Genomic DNA, 19922 nt, shown 5'->3' with positions numbered 1-19922 from the left:
TTTCCAGTAAGTGTCATAGGTCCCTCTGTTGATTGTGTCCATGTCTGTGAAGCTAGTGATACCTTGTCAGTGTAAAAGTAGCAGACAAAGGTCATATTTCTGGCCTTTATTGACAGTGGGAAAATATACCGGGCTCATCATTTTTGTGTGTCTTTTCCTTGCTTCAAACCTGTTGATACCTTTGACGTGAAATGTTGCAGGACCTTGTGATGGATTCCCCTGCTTGCCTGGAAGGCTTCCTCTTGGGCATAAAAATTACACCTGCTTGCCAAGGTCTGGGAATCATCTTGGGCAAGCGGGTACATGTACATATTACTTGGGGATTGTTCCGCTGGCGCATGATTCCAAGGAAGATCCCTCCAAGCAGTTAAAAATGGTAACTGCTTTCTAGGGGGGCTTTCCAAACGGGTACACCTTTGTACTTGGCTGAATGGATTTTGTTCCATTGCCCCCATGACTTGTACCTGCTTGTTGAGGAAGATTTCTCAGCAAGCAGGTGCTAGGTCCTTGGACAGGAGGAATCCTCCCGGGCGAGTGGGGATCCGCTTGCCAGGGATGATTCCAACAAAGATTCCTCCCCAGCAAGCAGTGAAAAGACCTGCTTGCCGGAGCAGCCTCCTCCTCGGCAATGTTCTCGCCGTTGAGGACACCTTTCCACAGAGCAGCTACCCAGCACCTGCTTGCCAAGCAGGATTTTATTTGCTAAGCTGTTGTATGCACCAGCACGCTGGTGAAGAATCATGCTCGGTCGCTTGGCTCTGAGGGCCGGTGTCTTTAATGTATGGGCTCATCCTGGCTCTCTGGCTAGGGACAGTTGAAACTACGTGGTGTCAGACGCTTCGTGAATGACATTCTGCATAAGGTGGTACGTGTGTTTCCTTTGTGGAAAAGCGCCGGGCTGAGATCGGCAGCCCGTGAATAAGTGCGAGCAGATGAGCGGACTCGCGGTCACTATCCAGATTGGGGGTCCTGGGGCTGATCGTGGCATGACTTCATCGGAGATGACCCCATGTTACCACTCCTGTGGGAGGACCGGGATAGAGCAGCTGCGCCGATTTTCTGATTTGCTTAAATAGGGCTCTTATTTTCACCACAAAATATCCCGGGTCTGCTAAGGCTGCAGCGCATCAGCATGAGCCTTCCTACCCATCTAGACTTGTTTGTGCGCATTGGCGTCTGAACCCAGAGCATCAGCTCAGCCCCAAACTTCCTCGAGCACCAGCCCTCAAGGGGCCGAGCATCAGCTCTACCCCGTCCCGCGGCTTCGCCGCAAAATTGCTGCTCCAACTGAGTGGGCGGCTTCGCCACAAAATTGCTCCTCCTGCTGAGTGGGCGGCTCCGCCGCCAAACGCGGCTTTGCCGCGACCCAACTTGCGGCCCCAAGGGGCCAGGTTCTTGAAGAAACAGCAAGAGTAAATCCTCCAAAATTCCAGCCAGCTTGTAGCACCTCTCTCGGAACAGAACCATGTTGCCAGCCGGACCCGATGCACAGAATTGTTCCTTGTTCTTTGCGTTCATCAATAGCTTTTTTGCTTGTTGTATATTCTCCCACCCAACTTTCTGCATGTCTGATATCAGCTTGTTGAACTCCGATCTTTTCATTCTATCAGCATCGGCTGCCCCTGAGAAACTGCTTGAGCCCGTCCGATTTGTACCCAAACATTGATCTTCAATCATTACCAAGATTGCGTGCGCAAGGTTCTTAAATCGACCGATGTCCCGCACTGAAATCTCCTTCGCCATCTCCCTCCTGGCCTTTGTGGTCGACAAACCCTTTGCCAACCTTTCCAAAGAATTGAAGCCAGATTTGAACACTGTCTTCGGATTCAACAGGTCGCCATCACTCTCTACCACCTCAACGTCGCTGCTTCCTTCACCTTCAGTGCAGCCAATGTTGCCCTGATTACCATCCTTTAGTAACGCTCCGGAAGACAATCCACTTGACAGGTTTCCTCTAGCAAGTTGAGGGTGGGAATGCATCCACTCGATTTCCTCAATTTCCGGCAGACAAGGCCTCTTGTTCAAATGTGAGTGCGGCGACATATCACATTAGTACCTTCTCTTTCTTGCATTGGGCTGAACACTGCAATGTGGTCTCAGAATCTCAATGTCGGAGTCAATGTGGTGGAAGGCCGAGTTACTACTGTGATTGTTGGACCCGGCTGACTGGAATGATGTGGATGATTGGCTTTGGGGAAAACATTGCCAAGGTCAAAGCAAGGATTCCCTGACCATGGTGGAGATGTGGGCTGAATCAATTACGGCTGGGTTTTTGCTCTTGTTGGTCCTGGGAAGGCTCTACACGTGACCAGCATGCCCATCAACAACCCGCTCAACAACCAGACGCTTTGATTCACGGGCAAGATAGAACATGTGCTTGCATGCGCTTCCGTGTCGTTCAAACCAGTAGCAAGTGCAGTCCGTGATTCTCCCTCTGAGTTGTCCTCCTGGATCCTCATAACTCACTTTGTATGATTCCATTGTGGGATTTGAAAAAGAATCAATGATAAACTTCCCACCAAACTGCATTGGTGTAAGAGCCCGCTACAGAGGGGTGGAGCTCTTCACTGGAACTGGGACTCAGGGGCACGGAGGCAGGGCCTCAAGCGGTTTCTAGAACCGCGTTGGGGTGAATTGCTGACTCGGGAGAGATGTCAAGACGATCTCTGTTAGTCTAAATACACGATGTGGGGGGGGGAAGAAGTGATAGGAAGGAACTGAGCTTACCTGACTTGGGAGAGATGTCAAGACGATCTCTGCCGAGTCAGGAGGGGCGGGGGAAGGGCAAGACTATAAGGGGGATTGTTATTTGGGATCCTGTGATCCTGCTTGTGACACCTCCAAAGGGGGGGTTACAATCTCCTCCCCTATGGGAAACTCCGGAACCGTGAGGCGGTCGGCGGTCGTGATGCGGGCTGACTATTGTTAGAGGCATAAAATGAGGGGAAGACGGTGGGGCGTTGGAAGGGATGGTGGTCTGGTTGTTGGGGTAGCTGTTCAGTTGGCAAGGCGGAATTGGCTCGTCTGACTGTGGGGGCAACAGAGCCGTGGGGTGTCGTGGTGTCTGATTGACCGTGGCGGGTGCACATAGGAGGAAGAGGGGGGTGGCCGAGTGTATGGGGATAAGAAAAAAAGGGCAGGGATTGGAGGTGTGCGGGGCCCGGTCTTGGTTAAGATGTGCTTGTTTGGTCTGTGGGCGCTTCACTGGGGGTCAAGGGGGCCGGACTGTGCAAATGTGTCCCCGTAAGCACCTGCCCTTGTGCATTAAGTGGAGCTTGCGTGTGGGGGACATTGTGGGGTGTATGTACTGTTCATCCGACAGAGGGCCAAGGATGGCCGCTACGCGTGCTTCGAGAGCAGCGTTGAAATAAGGGGAGGAATCGGCCAACTGTTGTACTGCGGTTTCCTCCATGTCCTCTGTGATGTCCTTGGCTGAGTATGGGATGTGTGCGTCCAACGTCCCCAGAGCTGCGGCCAAGGTCACATCCAGGTGGGGGAACAGGTCCTCCTCGTCCTCATCCCACTCATTTTCCTCTATCACACCTGCCACTCCCGCTGGTTGTCCTGTTGGGCGGCCCGGTCCAGTGGTGCCGTGTGCTGTTGAGGGTCCTTGCGGGCTACTCCTTGCCTTGGGTCTCGTGTAGTTGTCTGGCTTCGCCGGAGGTCAGAAGTCCGTTGGGACAACAACCCGGGTGCGGTCCATCGGTCCTGGGCAGTTTCCGGGAGCCGTGCTGCAGTGGCGTTTGCAGAAGTGACAGAGGCCGACGGAGTCGAGGTATGCGTTTATGCGCCAGAAGTATTCTTCTTGAGGTAGGCCATTGTACCTCCCCTCAGTATTTGTAGGGCCGTCAGTGGTTGCGGTTGGGGCTGCTGCTGGCCGGTTGCGGCCTCCTGTCGCTCGTCTTGGCATGGCATCATAGATTGTCCTGACCCGTGGATCCGCCTCAAGGAGCTCAAACATATGAACTTGTCCCCGCAATTCTGCTGAGAGGCCTAGGACAATCCAGTTGGCAAGCTCCTCGTTCGGCATCACAAGCGGGACAGCCGCGAAATTTACCATGCGCTGGAGTGTCCGCGCTCGCGTCTCGTACTGCGTGAAGGTCTCCGTTTCCATCATGCGGAGGTTACAGATCTGTCCTTTAATTTATCTTCGCCAACGGAGGGGGAGCGCGGTCGTAAAGAGGGCCTCCTTAAAGGCCACCCAAGTCCGGGTGAGGTATTTGGCGGCCTTGTTGGAATAGAAGGACAGAAGGTTGGATTCCTTGATCAAGGTCCCTGCGATCCGGATCTTGTCGCTGTCCAGGGTCACGGCCTTTGTGCCAAAAAAAACTTCCAGACCATAGATCCAGGTCAAGAACCTCGACGTCCTGGAATGGGCCCGTGAACACTGGGCCGTCCAATGTGCGGAAACGTTGCAAATCAATCCGGCCGTTGCGCGGCAACGTTGCGCTTGGGGCCGCAGTTGGGGTCACCAGGACTTTTGTGACCGCTTCCTCCAGTCTCCTCAATCGGTCGCGGTCCTCTTGAGCTTGCTGATCCGCGGCTAATCTGGTGTCGAAGTTTGCTTGCTGCATCTGCAACGTCATCCGTTGCATTTCAGCGAATATACCCATGATGGAACAGTCCGTCGGTCCGGATGGCGCGGGGGGGCGGTGTTAATGGCCGGTCCCGCCACAGGGTTCGCAGGTGCTTGTGTCGGGGCATCTTCCAGTCCTGGGTCGGCCTTGTCCTGCAATGATCCACTGGTCGAGGGTCCAGTTGGTGGGGGCGGGCCGGTCAGATTGGGTGTTGCAGTCTGGGACTTGTTCGTGGGTTCTGGTACATTCATGGCGTTATGTAGGGGCCAGAGTTCCTCTGGCGGGGGGAGTGCCAGTGGGGCTGAGATCAGGGGGTAAATTGGGCCGCTCGGTGGGGGTGGGGGGCGGATCTCGGTCGGAGGGATGATTTCCCAGGCCCGCACGTTCGGTGGATCCGCGGGTGCCGCGGAGAATAGGGATGGTTCCGGTGGGGTTTGGAAGCCGACCGCTGGGGGGAGGACAAAGGATGAGGCGAGCGACGCCGGACAGGAGCTGGTCTCTGTAGGTTTGGTCGGTGCAGCGAGTGGGCCCGGGGTCGAAGATTTCACGCTACTGGGGCCGGGAGCGGTGTCGGATGACGAGGACTTCGCTGCGAGGCGTTTCGCCTTGTTCGCTGCCCGGATGAGGGCCTCGGTATCGGTGATGGCGAGTAGTTGGTCGGACGAGACGGTTCGCCTCGTGGACATGAGGGGGCGGGGAGTTGGGGTACCCGGCGTCTCCAGAGAAAAAAGGAAACGGGTGTGAGTGGGGAGCAGATCAGGTTCAGGCGAGGCAGATTAAGGTGTAGGCAGATCAGATTCAGGCGGGTTCAGATTCAGATTCAGAGGTTCAGATTCAGATAGGTCAGATTGAGAGCGAGATCAATATCAAGGGCAGATCGTTGGATTTGATTCAAGGTTCTAGAAAAAAAAAGTCTAAGAGCCCGCTACAGAGGGGCGGAGCTCTTCACTGGAACTGGGACTCAGGGGCACGGAGGCAGGGCCTCGAGCGGTTTCTAGAAACGCGTTGGGGTGAATTGCTGACTCGGGAGAGATGTCAAGACGATCTCTGTTAGTCTAAATACACGATGTGGGGGGGGGGGGGGGGGGAAGAAGTGATAGGAAGGAACTGAGCTTACCTGACTCGGGAGAGATGTCAAGACAATCTCTGCCGAGTCAGGAGGGGCGGGGGAAGGGCGAGACTATAAGGGGGATTGCTATTTGGGATCCTGTGATCCTGCTTGTGACACCTCCAAAGGGGGGGGTTACAATTAGTTACTGCTGTTGTAATGGTTGTGACAAATACCAATTCTGTACTTACATAGCCAGGAAAAGAAAAAATGTGCACCCCAAGATTGTCAATGCCGCCATAGTGTACCCATCAGCAAGCTTTTTTGACCGTTCTTGAAATTCGTTGAAAACTTGAGCCTTATAGCCACAATCAACGCTGTCGTGTTTGTTTCGATTTGTCACTTCAACATCGTGACACAAGATCTGCACAAATTTGTCAATTTGGTGCTTTTTGGGCGGCGGGATGTATTGAGTCTTGAGCACCCGGTGCCAAGCTTCAACATAATTGTTTGTTTTAATACCTTGGTGGGCAGTCTAAGAAAAAACCCTAGTGAGCTTGCATGTTTGACATCACACCGCCTATGTGGTAAAATAATACACTTACAGTTTGATAGAAGTGTACCCAATGGATCATGTTTGGAACCCATTGCTTCTTGACACACTTTGCAAATTCCGATTTGACTTGTCCCCACTTGGCCAGGTACTCTGTCATCATTGGTGAAGGATCCGTTGTTGAGTACAAAATCCTTGAAAACTCAGCCTCCGCCTCTGTCGCGCGGGCGTGTAGATATGATACGGCCTGCCCTTTCAATGCTTTCAGGACGTGAAACGAGCACCAGTTGTGCTGTGGTGCTAGAGGCCCCAAGTCCTGGTATACGGATTGCACTGCGTTCCGAATTGGAACGGCACAATCACTCATGACCGTTTAGGGAATCAGGCCAGTTGAGTTGCGGATCCATCTCAAAATCCACTCAACCGGCCCACTGTGAGGAAAATTGACATCAACAAACTCAGTAAGTACATAGTTAAGCTGACTGATACAAAAACTTACGTAGCAGCTGAGGCAGCAAAAGTCCAGCAGACCAACAGACCCTTACCAACCACTGCGTTGCACACCATCACAGTGTACAGCCCAATTTTCCTCCCATCTGAAAGGAAGAAGTTTGACACAGTACAGTGAGTACTATCAATCATAATAATACTCCTCCCGTACTCTAGCATCATTTCTTGCTGCCAGGATGATTGCATGACAAAAATAAAGTTGGCCAAGTCAGTCAGGTTTGGTGTATAGATGTGCCAACCTTGCTTGGTCAGTCGTTCACCCCAGAGCACAAGCGAGTGAAATATGTTTTTGTACATCCTTGCATCCACTTTGGTATGGGTTGCAATCAAGCTCCGCACACGGTCGTATTTGACCCTGCGACATTCTGCCTCAAGTCTATCTTTGTCCAGCTGGACACAGAAAATCAAAATCAGTCAATCAATATTTGTTGCAGATGAGCAAGAGAGGACAAACAGGAGATATTTCGGGTGCCTTGAGAAGGGGTCAAATCTCCTTCCATCCAAGTCCAGATTGAACCTTGTCCTTCAACCAGTTGTTGACTACCAGCGGCGAGCAAGTAATCTGCATTTCATCGGCTGAGTATGGGTTGTGATTGTGGTCCCAATGCCACTCGACCCGCAGAGTATCCGTATCCACATGATGTAGGATTGTGAAGCAAGCCCGGCAACCACATTTTATTGATGTCGCCTTTGAATTGCAAGAGTTCAGAGGAGGATGATGTTTTCCGCGACGTGGGCAGCTATAATCTAACCGGAAATGATACTGATGCAAGGTGCTGTGCTGTGCTGTTTTGTCAGTGTTATTGACCTCCTTCTGGGAATTCCATCTGAGGTTTGCCTGCATAGCTTCAACAAACAAATTGGCTGCTTGGCGCGAGTTCCCCGGTATGGAGAAGAAGTGAGGGTTGGTAGGAAAAGACGAGGCCACTACATCAAGTTGTCAAACCATTTGAAGGGTGTTCCGGGGTAATTGGCTATTGGGGGGGGGGGGGGGGGGCTGGAAGCTCGTAGGTGACCAGAGGTGGTACAACATCATAGATGTCATTTACAAGGGGGTACTTGGGTTGTTCAATTGTCATGCCAATTGGCTAGCAATTAAGAAAATTTGTATAGAGGTGGAAAGGTGGATGAAGATAGTGAAAGGTTTGCAAGGCCACAATAATTAGAAGGTAGGTGACTTTAACTGGAGGGGGGGGATTGGTGAAGGGCAAGATGTTGGTAAATGAGGACACGTATGGAAAGGCCAAATCAACCAACTTCAAAACACTACTGAGGATCAAGAAAAAATTAAGGGATGTAAAATATAAACTTGAATGGCTCCGGGCCACAATGAAATGTGCAGTGGAAAATGAGATAAAGGTTTTGGTTGTGCCGTGGTGGGAAAGAGGCAGCTCTTTTATTGTGTTGTGGCACAATTGCAGAGCCTCTCGGTGAACACCAACTTGTGCTGGGAAGCTGACAATATGTATGGGCCCACCCCGCTAGCCCACTTGGGGAACCAGGTGTGAGTCAAAGTCAACGACCATCATTGTTGCTTATTACTGCTAATCTGTCTGTTCGTCATTTCCATCATGTTATTTTTTTCCATCAAGTTACCAATTGGGAAATTGAATATATCCCAGTGACTACAGATAATTGTGCCCGTTTTGGGCTTGTAGAGGATAGATTCGCGGGCCCGCATACGGGGAGATGAATTGAACCTAAACAATTCCACACTTGGATGAATCACTATGGTTAACGTCCCCCCCAAAAAAACAGCACTTATTGTAATGACATACCCAGATGTAGACTTCTTAGTCACAAGAGAAGTAGCGTAGTCAGCATCAGCCCACCCGCACAGGCCTTCATTAGGGTTGGTTGCTTGAGTGTAGAGTATCCCCATCTTCGATGTCCTGCGCAGTTACCTGAGCATGTGCTTCACGGCCGACCAGTGTGCTTCTGTTGGTCTGCTGGTGAACTGTGCCAACAAATTGGTTGCGAACGTGATATCGGGCCAAGTATGCAGTGCAAGGTAGTTGAGCATACCCACTGCCTTCTGGTAGACCTTCTGATGGAATGGCTGAGAATCCGATGCCACAATCTTGTGCAAATCCACCGGCGCCGGCGCTCTGACTGGATTAGAGTTGTGCATGTTGAAATCAAACAAGATCTTCTGGATAAAATCCACTTGATTGACGTGCACAGATCCATCCTCCTTCCAGTCAAGCGTATAGCCAAGGTGTTGAGATGGCCGTTCCTTAACCTTGACGATATAGGTCTTCTAACGGATATTCCGCTTGTGTATGGTGATGATAATCATGAGCACCATCCCTCCCAAGGGCCAACCCAGCCTCGGACCTCCGGCACTCCTCTACCAGAAAGTTGGAAAATTTTGCAAGTCCACTCATCACAAGGTGTGCTCTCAGAAGCAGACTTCCATATAAGAAGCTGCTCCTGCCCTACTCATCTCCATCAGCGACTGCCCCCTACTTGACCATCTCACCTGGCCCGATGCCAATATCATTTTGCTTGTAACTCAAACCTTCACATCTCTCCAAAAACATAATTTGACTATCTCACTTGGCCTGGCGCCAATAACAGTTTGCTTGTAACTCCGACTTAAAATCTCCAACCTTGACAGCTCCGCCGCTATTGTCATTACCCAACGCATACTTTGTTCTGTTTGGCTCTAACTGTAGTCTCCGCTCAACGGCTTTATCCTTCCAATTGCACCCGCTCTCCGACTGTATCCGCCTTTAACCCTTACACCACCTGCCTCCCATCCATCTACACAGCCTCCTGTCCTCCTGTGATCCACCATGCCCAACTTCAATAAAAACATAGAAGACTACCCTCTCATCCTGGACATTGATGATGTTGTTCCCAAACCAACAACCTCCAACGTCCCAGTTCCGGCCTGTGTCAAATCTCCTCAATTTGCATTACAAATGGTTCGATGGATAGGTGGTGCTGCGCCAGCTTTTGATCGCCACCCGTTCTGCTTTACAATCCCTGGTTGGACCATGGGGGACGCCCACTACTTTGCTGAAGCGATGAAGGCCACTGTTTGTTGGACCATGCAGAACTCAATCCAAAATTTCCTTCCAGAACCCTCAACAGCCATCCAGACCCCCAAACTTGGCCCACCCTTCAAGTACCACTTCAAGCTCTACTTTGCCTGTCCTCAACGTGGATATCACAAAGCTCCATTGAACTCTCAAAAGGCACCCTCCAGTTGTAAATGTGGTTGCAACGCCTGCTTTGAAGTTACACACAACATAGCCTCTGACTCTCTCCGAGTCAATTGGCACTGGAAGCACTCTCATGATTTGAACACCAAGGAGGACATGCAACACACTTGCTTACCTAGGGTTTTCCACAACTGGATCGTTGACCGTGTTGACCAAGGTCTTGGATGGAAGGACATTAAAAACCTCCTTGCTTCCCCAGACATTGTGATAGTAAGTCCCATTATCAACTCCCTTGGCCCCGTAGAAGCACCCACGCTGACAGCATTTGTACAAAATCTTGCTTAGCTTTGTGAAACCGGGGTGGCTCTTGCCGAGGCCAACAGTGTACTTTAGGACCTTGTCTACAACCTCATCAAGGTTTGGAGGACCCGCCTTGCTCCACAAGACCTGGACATGTATGTATTGCTCTGACTGGCAACGGCTGGAACACTTTTTCCCCGGCGATATCCGACTCGGATTCCTTCTTGTTTGCCATCCAATCCCCCTGGCAACAAAAAATGATGATAAATCACAGCAAGACCATGCTCTTTGTTGACGCTACCCACAACTCGGTTAAGAACTGTTTCCTCTCAAACGGCCGGAAAGCCAGCTTGTACACTGTCTTGTTGCGCAACCCCGTCACCAGTAAAGGGCTACCTGTCTGCTGGGCCTTCACCAGTTCTCTCGCTATGTAAGTGGTACTGAATCTATTTTTCACTTGGCAAGCATTCACACTGATTTGCCTGCATCCATACATAGAGATCCACTTGAAAAGATCTTCCGATGGCTGCACATGTCCACTGGTCTGGTGCCCAATACCGTGATGAGCGATTGCGCGCTGGCAATCAAGGCAGCAGTGAAGGGGGCGTATAGCGACCTCATGGAACTAGCACCAAGACACTACTGGTGTTGGTTCCATGTCATCAAGGCTATCAAAACTAATGTGGTGATTCATCTTGGCAAGCAATTGGGAGGGGCCGTTGACGAGTTCAAAGCGTTGATACATGCAGGTACCCAAAGGCCTGGTGCATGATTTACTTACACAAGTGGCGGTAGGTCAGCGGGTCATTTGCTGAATACATTGACTCGCAATGGTATCCTCATATCAAGAACTGGTCATTTCATTATTGAACTGGGAGGCTCTTGTTTTTTTCTACTCATTTCAACCATCTTTCTAGTAAGTAACTGACTCATTTTTGGTCTCACAGACTGCCTATCAAGGTACTGACACTAATAACTACGCGGAGGCGTGGCACAAGACTCTAAAAACGAAATTTAGCACATCCTTGGAGCGTCAACGGATTGATGAGCTCATGCAGATCTTCTGCAACGTTGTTGATCCGTATTTCAGGAGACAATCCACCCAGGTGAACACTGGGTTCGTCAAACAACGGGCTAACAAGTTGCAAACAAAGGCCAAGGATCGTGCAAGGGGGTTTACAGCGGCGTATTTGGTTCAGATTGGGGCTCAGGTTCATAAGATGGCCAATCATGTCAGTGTAACAAGGACCCAGGAAAGCCCCCATGGAACACACTAACAAAAATGTATGAATTTTTGGTCAAAAAACAAAAAACATACACACTCCAGATGTATGAATAGGAAATTTGGTGGATAAGGTACTCACTTCAATTGTATGAAGTTTTTTGGGGGACAAGGGGGGTAATAACCAAAAATGTATGAGAATGAGGATATGATACCAAGGTTTTTTTTGCACCCCCCCCCCCCTGCCCTATATTGGTCCAGCTCTTCCTGTATCAACCACATATCCCAATTGCGGCTGGTTTCTACACTTCCTTGCCAAGTTCCGGGATTTTTGTGCATCTTGAAGTAGCACATCTGCACCATTTATTTGCAGTCACCAAAGGCTTAAATATTACAGATGCTGGTGGGAATTGTGTATCCATCTCCCAGAGATTACATTCTCTTCTTATTAAAATGTCTCAAATTGCTTTTCTAGAACACTGGCAGAACAAATTTTCAAAGATAAAAGCTCTCAAACAAAGCAATAAAAATGTAGATGAAGAGTAACAATCAGTTGTTGATGATAGTCTATGCAGTTTTCTACTTGAATATGAAATTTAAAACATCTTCTTCTTCCATTTTTTACCTTTGTCACTGCTCCTCTGGGTATGTAGCAGAAATGGCTACTCAAAAAAGTATTTCTGGGAGTATTTCTTCATACCCGCGGCAAAAAAAAACGTACGCACAAAATTTGTATGAATTTTTTGAAAAAGCTCTGCACCTACGCACAAAACGTGTATGGATGGGCTCCAAAAATGTATGAATTTTTCAAAAATCTTGGAATTTAGGTTACTGTGTTCCATAGAGGCTTTCCAGGGTCCTGTGTAACGTTTCTTAATATTCATAGCCAAGGCTTTGTGCCTGTGACTGACCGTACCTGGCAAATCAGTTCTTGATTGACTCCTTCACTAACCCGCGGGCACGCACCTACCACATCAAGTTTGAGCCACCAATTGGGTTCGCCGAAGGGCGCCTAGTCACCTGCAACTGTTGTTATTTCACCAGGAGCGGCAGTGGATGTAAACACATGTTCTACTTGGCACAAGAGTACAAGTATCTAGTGGTCAAGAGGGCACCCGGTCTCCACGAGACTCGTGCAACCATCAAAATCAACACTGACTCTGACGTTGAAGTGATCAACTGCTCAATCAAGCGCTCGAACTCTGGTCTTTTCTCACCCGGGGACACCTCCAACCCGAAATGAAGCCGCTTCTCTGCCGCGCCAGCTACTGGTTTTGCAGACGCGCACCCAGCTCTGCAACCGGCTATCTCAGTTGCTTCCTCACCAGCACCTACAACCTCTGTTGCAATTATGGTCCCATCAACTCTGCAAACTTGTATTCAAAGGTCCCTTGACTCTGGAACAAAGGCTCTCAAGCGCTCCATGGACGCACTGAAGAAGAAGAAAGACCAGGTTTGGATGGTGGAAAACTCCTTGGCTTCAATGATGAATCAATTTCAAGTGGTGTGCCACTTACTACTACGGGCGGTTGAAGAACGTGTGCCGGGTATTTCTCACACCCCCACCCCTACCTTCACAGGAGTCGGCGATACCGGTTGGTGTGATGCTAAAACCAGGTCGGGGACCCGAATTGTCCGCACGGGTTTGCAGAGGTTGCGGGCTGCAGATTCCGCAAGGCTGGCGCGGAGCGGCACAGTGCGAAAAATGTTCATGAGGCGGTGCGCGGGGTTATGTCAGCGGCGCGGCGGCGGCGGAGCTTGAAGGCGGAGCTGGACTCAACTTAAGCAGGCAGGCGCAGACTGGATAGTATAGGCTGTGACCGGGGGAAGCCATGGCAGCCAAAGCGGGCGTAGCTGGGGCGGAGGCGGCGTGTGGTATCCCGGCATTGAAGGCTAGACAGGGGCGAGGAAGCTAAGGCAAGAGGATTTTGACAATGTGCGATGACGTGCGGTGACGTTGACAGAAGATCCGTGTGAGAGCGGAATGGGCAGATGACGTGCGTGGTTGTGGGAGCGGGGCTTGGCAGATGGCGTGCGTGAGAGGCGGGCGGAGGAGGATGGTTTTCTTTCTCACATTGTTTTCCCTTTTTGTATGGAGATGGGGGGGGGGAGATCCCCCCCATCAATCAATCTATCAGGAGATGTTTGTTTTTTTCTTTTACGGGCTTTTTCTTGATTTTCTGAATACTCTGGTATGGATTCTTTACGGCGGAGATATTACTACTTGCGGCAGAGTTGTTTTGATTGGCGGAGTTGTCTTTTTGTGTACTTTATGGCGGATTTTACAGTTTATTGTGGCTTTTCTAGGTATCTTTGCAGATATTTATATGTTACTTGACTCATTTCTTTTGATCATGACGCCCCTACATGTACTTGCGGAGTGGAGCGGAGTTTCCCAGATCACCCGACTTTACCCGGGAATCATCTTGGAGCAGCGGAGGTCCTGACATATCTACGTAGTGACCTCTTTTGTTCACCACATCAGATGAACGGTTTGGAGCTCAAAGTTTTAATTGGCAACCTACGGGAGGTGGCTTGTGGAGCGTTGAAACAAATGCAAGGCCTGTTGCGAGTTAAACAAAACTTGAACTCTTTTGTTGCAAATTCAACGGAGGTATCCATGGATACATTCAAGGAGCGGTGCTTTGAGATTGTGGGGATGCTTGAGGAGACATCAGTTTTGGGGGCAAGGGTTCAAGTGCGATGAAGATTGAGGACGGTCGAGTTGAGAAATGAAGAAGACAGGTAAGGGAACATGATTTACCATTGAGGTGGGGGGATGACTTGATAGGGCAAGTGAGCTTATGAGGACCAAGGGACAAGTGGCAGTATCACGGACTTTGTTGTTTGGTTGCTGGTCGACTCTTATACCACTCACATACCTCTCTCAACTGCTTCTCTTCAGTATCACTACAGCTGCTCATGATCTCTAATGGTACTCACTGTATCTCTTGCTGCTCTCTATGTATGGTTACGGGTGTTACATTATGTACTTGTATCTACTGGTGCTCACTTGTCATGGTTACACTAGGTAATTTTTCATTGTTGTTTGGTTGTTTTTATTGTACAGATTTTTTTAGCTATTTCTGCAAATCCACAACCATTGTTTAGGCTACATTCAGGTTTGCCTGGGCATACCTGAGTACTCACCAATTCTCCGCACGTGATCAAGAGAAAGTCTGGGTCAGCGGCTCTAGCAACCTCCGAGAAAAACAAACAATCATTAAAGGATATCATAATTGCCTATGTTTCAACTCCGACAGAAGATATGGTTTAGTACGGCTCCTTGATTATCATGATGCACATTGCTCAGAAGAAAAAAAAGCTGCCCCAATAGATACCTGATTTTTCTTGGCAATCTTTGAGGATTGATTGAGTGCGTGATTTATTGGATGGGATAAGTTTGACGCCCAGTGTGCCAGATAGTTACATTCAACCCGTTTGTCTGGAAAATCCTCAAATCAACTGATTGACCTCGGAAATTTGTTGATGGTCCCTCCCTTTGGGCCCCAACATGCATAAGAAAGGAGGGACTTGGACTTGATGGTTATATTTCTTGAAGTTCTAAGTTCTTCAAATAGATTATACTAGACTTTCAAGGCGGCTGCGCCGCCGCTCGTCGCTGGTTCCCCGCGCGGGCCTCCGTACGCCTCACCAGGCCCCCCCGGCGCCCGCGCCCCCGGCGCCCACTCCCCCCCTGCCACCCCCCCACCCCCGCACTCAATCCCCCCCTCGCACACCCCAGCTGTCTCCGTACTACCCTCAGCCAAACCTCGACCAGCAGCTCGAAGGCAACGACCCACCCGACCAATACTGATCGCCACCAAACCCTGAGAGCACCACAGGCCCCGGTATACTGGACCCGCACGACCATCACCGCAACTATTCATCCACTCCCTCCGACCACACGATGGGCCAAGGCATAACTACGCGGACGGCCAACTCCTCCCCCCCTCGCCCCCCATCAATTCGACCAATTTCCCTCGCCAATCAGCTGCCAACTATACCCAACACTAACAAATCTAATCCCAATCATCATGATATGGCCAGTCACTTGGCTCGAAAGTCTCCCCACTCGCGACACCTTGACGTTTTGTGGAAAGTTCACCGCGATATCATCTGTAAGTCCCCTTCCCGCAGCACTTAAGCCCGTCGCTAACGAACTATTCCAGGTTTTTGAGTATCAATCCACCCCCTTTGAAGCACAGCTCACCCGATCCTCGTTTCTCACCTCACCTACCGTCCCAGCAAAATTTCCACGGGCATCCATCACATTAGCCCCTCTTGATACCACACGACAACAACTCGAAGATGGCGAGATTTACCGCCTTGAAGGTCAAGTCGCCCTAACCAACCGAAACGGCAACCAACAATTCTACTATCATCCCCAACGAGTCACTTGGAAACGCCACACACGAGCTCAAGCCTCTCCCGCAAAAATTACAATGGAAGGCACCGGGACTATCCGACAAGTTACCCTCCCACCAAATCACTCGGACAACACCACCCAAACCTCATCCCTTCCATATCTAGAGCTCATCATTGAGCACCAAACTAACGTTAGTGTCATATCTCAAATTTTAAGACGATTACTGACGCCGTCGACTCATAGGCCTATTCCGGCGCAAATTTCTACGCCAAATACATCATAGAAGGAACGTCTGCCCTTCCTTCCGATATCATACCACTCGAACCTGGGGTAAAAGTTCAACTCAAAGGCACCTTAACCGACCGATGTGCGATTACGGGGCTTCTAATAATCAAAGTGAGCCACAACCAAACCTCAACAGTTCACATAACTGACATCTTCCTCAGGTCACGTCAGGCTACGTTGGGCTACCCCCATTATTCTCTAACGGTCCTATCCGATCCGTCATAGATCTCACAGACTGAATCCCCCGCCTATCTGTAGCCAATCACCCAAAGACCAATCTGAAGCGACCTCTACAATTGAGATACCCACAGACATTTACACCAACCCTATCTACCGCGGTTCAACTCATCAACTTTACCACATTCGCCATATGATAAAGCAGAACCCCCCACTTTGACAAGTCTGAGCTACGGGTCAAAGCACCCAACAACCCTCCCCGAAAGACTTTCACATCAACTACGCCACAAGAAGTACGACACGCGATTTCTCGTGCATTGCCTTCGATTTGCTTATCTCCGAATTGTTGTTCTCACATGACCGCTCCATACCTGAGCTTTCCGTACAAAATCACCATGTTTTCTGATTCCCCTTCCCATTCCAACTTGTGCCTACAGTTTTTGTTTCATTCAATTTGAGTAATGTGCAACACCAGATGATATTGACCCAATCATCACCCAATGATACCTCACGCGCAACTGTGCTCCAGCTCTATTGAGTCTTCCATATCAGTCGCAAGAAAATCAAACAAAGCAATTACACAAGTACAAATTGTAGTGTTCCGAAGATAAGAATTTTAATTAAAAAATAAAACAATTCCGGAGATTAATGGAGGAATATAGGAACAATGCAACAAAGTGAAAGAAAATAGCAATTGCTAACAAGAGTGCGACTCTTTCATCCACAGACGGCCCCAACATGTGAGATTTCAAGTACGCCGCCTCCCATTGTGACCTACAGGTGAGCCTAGCGTACGACCTGACTTAGCTGCATTCATCTCTTTGCAAAGAATGAAGATCGCACTCACCAAAAATAGACTTGTGAACAACATTCACAAGGCCTTCCTTCCTGTCAAGCTTACACACAATCAAATTGTCCTTATGTGTCACTCTGGACAACGCAACGTATAATTGACCATGTGCGAAACATGAATGCTTTAACATGACACCCACTCGCGCGAGTGTCTGACCTTGCGACTTATTAATTGACATCGCGTAGGCCGGAGTTATGGGAAATTGATGTCTGAAAAAACTCAATCCCGACTTCTGACTCCCCTCGTGATGGAGTTTGATTTTTGGCAACATCACCTTCTGTCCTTTGAATGGCCCGGACATCAAGATACCCTCTATTGATCCTGTCCCAATCCTAGTCAATATGAGACGAGTGCCATTACATATCCCCGCGGAAATGTCCATGTTTCGCATGACTAATACCGGCATTCCCACCTTCAAGTCGATGATATGTTCGGGGAAGCTAGGTATGCTCATCTTGTTGAGTACTTCCTCCGGCAAACTGTCAACTCCTTTGGGATCTGGCATATCAATTGATGTCGCCCTAACAAACGGCCCGGCGAGTCTCAGTGCCACTTCACGGTTCAACTTGCGAACGTCGGCATTCAAGGGTGCCAAGATACAGCGCTCCGCTAGGTAAGGCAGGTTAGTATCCACGCTGAAGTTATGCCTTGAAGTCATATCACCGTAGACAAAATCCACGACCGTCTTGTTGCCTTGCGCCTTGCTCGCCGCGTGAGTTATATTGATTTCAGAGACTTTGACAACGTGGTAGTCTTCTGTTTGACCGATACCTTCACCTAAGCTGAGCAGCGAAGATGCAAATTGACGATTCTTCTCGGCGTCCTCAGGTACCGTTGAGTTCGCCGCGATTCGCATGTTCTGCACGAGTTTGAACTGCTCCAGTTGGCCCCAAAGGGGAGAAGACCTTATCGTTGCGTCATAGGACGGCGGAAATTCGTCAAATTTGACAACTGGGAGGATTTGCCTGAAATCGCCTGAAAAAATTACTACTTTCCCCCCGAACGGCAAATCAGAGCGGCAACAACGCCTTCAATTGCGTACTTGTGAATCGTCACAATTTCATCCCATATGATTAAATCCGTAGTGCTTAAATCCTTGCCTAACTTATGGTTAGGCTCAAAACTGCACTCTAATTCTGGCTTGAGATTGATTGGTATCTTGAACGCAGAGTGAGAGGTTTGACCTCCCTTCAGCAAGAGAGCAGCTACTCCAGACGACGCTGCCACGACGGACCGTTTTCCCATGAGGCAACATAGGTCGATGATCGCATTCAACAAAAATGTCTTGCCGGTGCCTCCGGGGCCGTCCAAGTAAAACAAACTCGCCTTCTTAGCCTTGACCGCGGTTCTGATCTTGCGAAAAAATTGGGATTGTTGTTGATTGAAAAGGCCTTCTGAGTGGTTGAGGCGAATTGCTACAGCCGCGAGAGACTCGAGTTCCCCTGGTATCTCGTCAAACTGTTTCATCTTGCGTTGATCCGTTGACGACACTATCATCCCGGCATCCGCCAGAGTCGAATTCATTTTTCCTAGCATGATTGATAGTTTAAACAAACCAAAGACCCTCCTTCTTGACCGGCTTAAAGGAATCGCGTTACGATCCCCTCGATCCAATCTCAACAGGTCGTCAGTCATCGAATCCCAATGCTTATCGTACAGGCTTGTTGGGTTCGAAGGTGGCGAGTTTACCAGCATGAGTGCAAAGAAGTGTCGTAAGGCATTACCACTCTGATATATAGATGCTTCCTAGAGAGCTTTATCATACAGATAGTCATTGATCAACAACCCGAGCAGGTTGCAGGCATCTTGGTAAGACGCCGCGAGAACCCCATTAACAGTTCTGAGATCTTCGTGGGACAAGGGCCCTCTTCGGTGGGAGAGGAGAGTGCGTAAGTAAAACTTTTCCCCCGCCCGAAACGACACGCTGAAGATCCTCCCAACTGAAATCGTCTTGTTTTTTCTCGGCGTCCAGACCTTATCCACCTTGCTCCACGTGAAATACTCCGGTATTTCTTCATACAACAAGGTTCGCGCTTTTCGCCCTTCGGCCCCAACAGCGTCAGTCTGGTTGAGGTCGAAAAAAGCCAATAAATTCGTCTTTTCAGGTTCTTGAAATTTCAATTTGTCCGCTATCTCTCCTCCGTCCCTGAAATATATCATTTGTTCATCCACATCGTGTATTGAGAGGCGCGTGACTGGGGGCCACCGAAAAGAAAGGGGAAACTTGAGTAAACGCCATGCGGCTAATTTTATGTGTCAGCCAAAGTCCCACTAAACACATTAGACAAACTGCGTACCTTCTGGTGCGCTAATGAATCTCGCGTCAATAAATGCTTTAGTCTCGTCATTATCCCTTATCTCCATAGACGACCGGTCATGTCCCTTTGTGATATACTTGTAGAGATATTTCACCGCAGTAGAGTCCACCGGTATTTCGACGTTAATGTGACAGTCGAACTTCAACGAAAGGTATTTGTTATACGGAACAACATTAGAGCTGTTGAAGATTTGTTTGTTTTTTGCAACAACAAAATCAGTCACCCTACGCCGATATACTGGGTACGCCCCACTGATTGTGATTGTCCTTGGTGTGAGTGGTTTTGGATAACCCAAAGAACAGCCTTTCTTCGACCAACACGGGCGTCCGGGACAAGGGCCGTGGATCATTAGCCTGGAGACAATATCGTAGAGCTTGGGCTCACTCAGTGGGTCAGGCACCTCGGCGCAGACAAGAAAATCAATCTTCTCGGGGGTGTCCGGCCTATCTTCTTCCCTCAGTGTGACCATTAAGTGGAGATGGGGAAGGCCCCGTTTCTGGAATTCAATGACCCCCACGTATGAAATTACCGCTCCCAACC

At 49.5% G+C, this 19922-nt stretch overlaps 1 protein-coding gene across 1 annotated transcript; it reads left to right on the top strand.

Moving 5' to 3' along the window:
• Nucleotides 1-11378: 11378 nt before the first annotated feature.
• On the top strand, nucleotides 11379-12623 carry PtA15_7A507 (uncharacterized protein; the record flags this gene model as incomplete). The annotated part of the gene is made up of 2 exons (XM_053171120.1): nucleotides 11379-11396; nucleotides 12309-12623. 2 exons carry the CDS (start codon nucleotides 11379-11381, stop codon nucleotides 12621-12623), a joined length of 333 nt encoding a protein of 110 aa, XP_053022333.1.
• Between the last annotated feature and the right edge of the window lie 7299 nt (nucleotides 12624-19922).

Source organism: Puccinia triticina, chromosome 7A (genome assembly GCF_026914185.1).
Source record: "Puccinia triticina chromosome 7A, complete sequence".
In the NCBI taxonomy this organism is placed as follows: domain Eukaryota; kingdom Fungi; phylum Basidiomycota; class Pucciniomycetes; order Pucciniales; family Pucciniaceae; genus Puccinia; species Puccinia triticina.
This window is presented reverse-complemented; position numbering and strand designations above follow the sequence as displayed.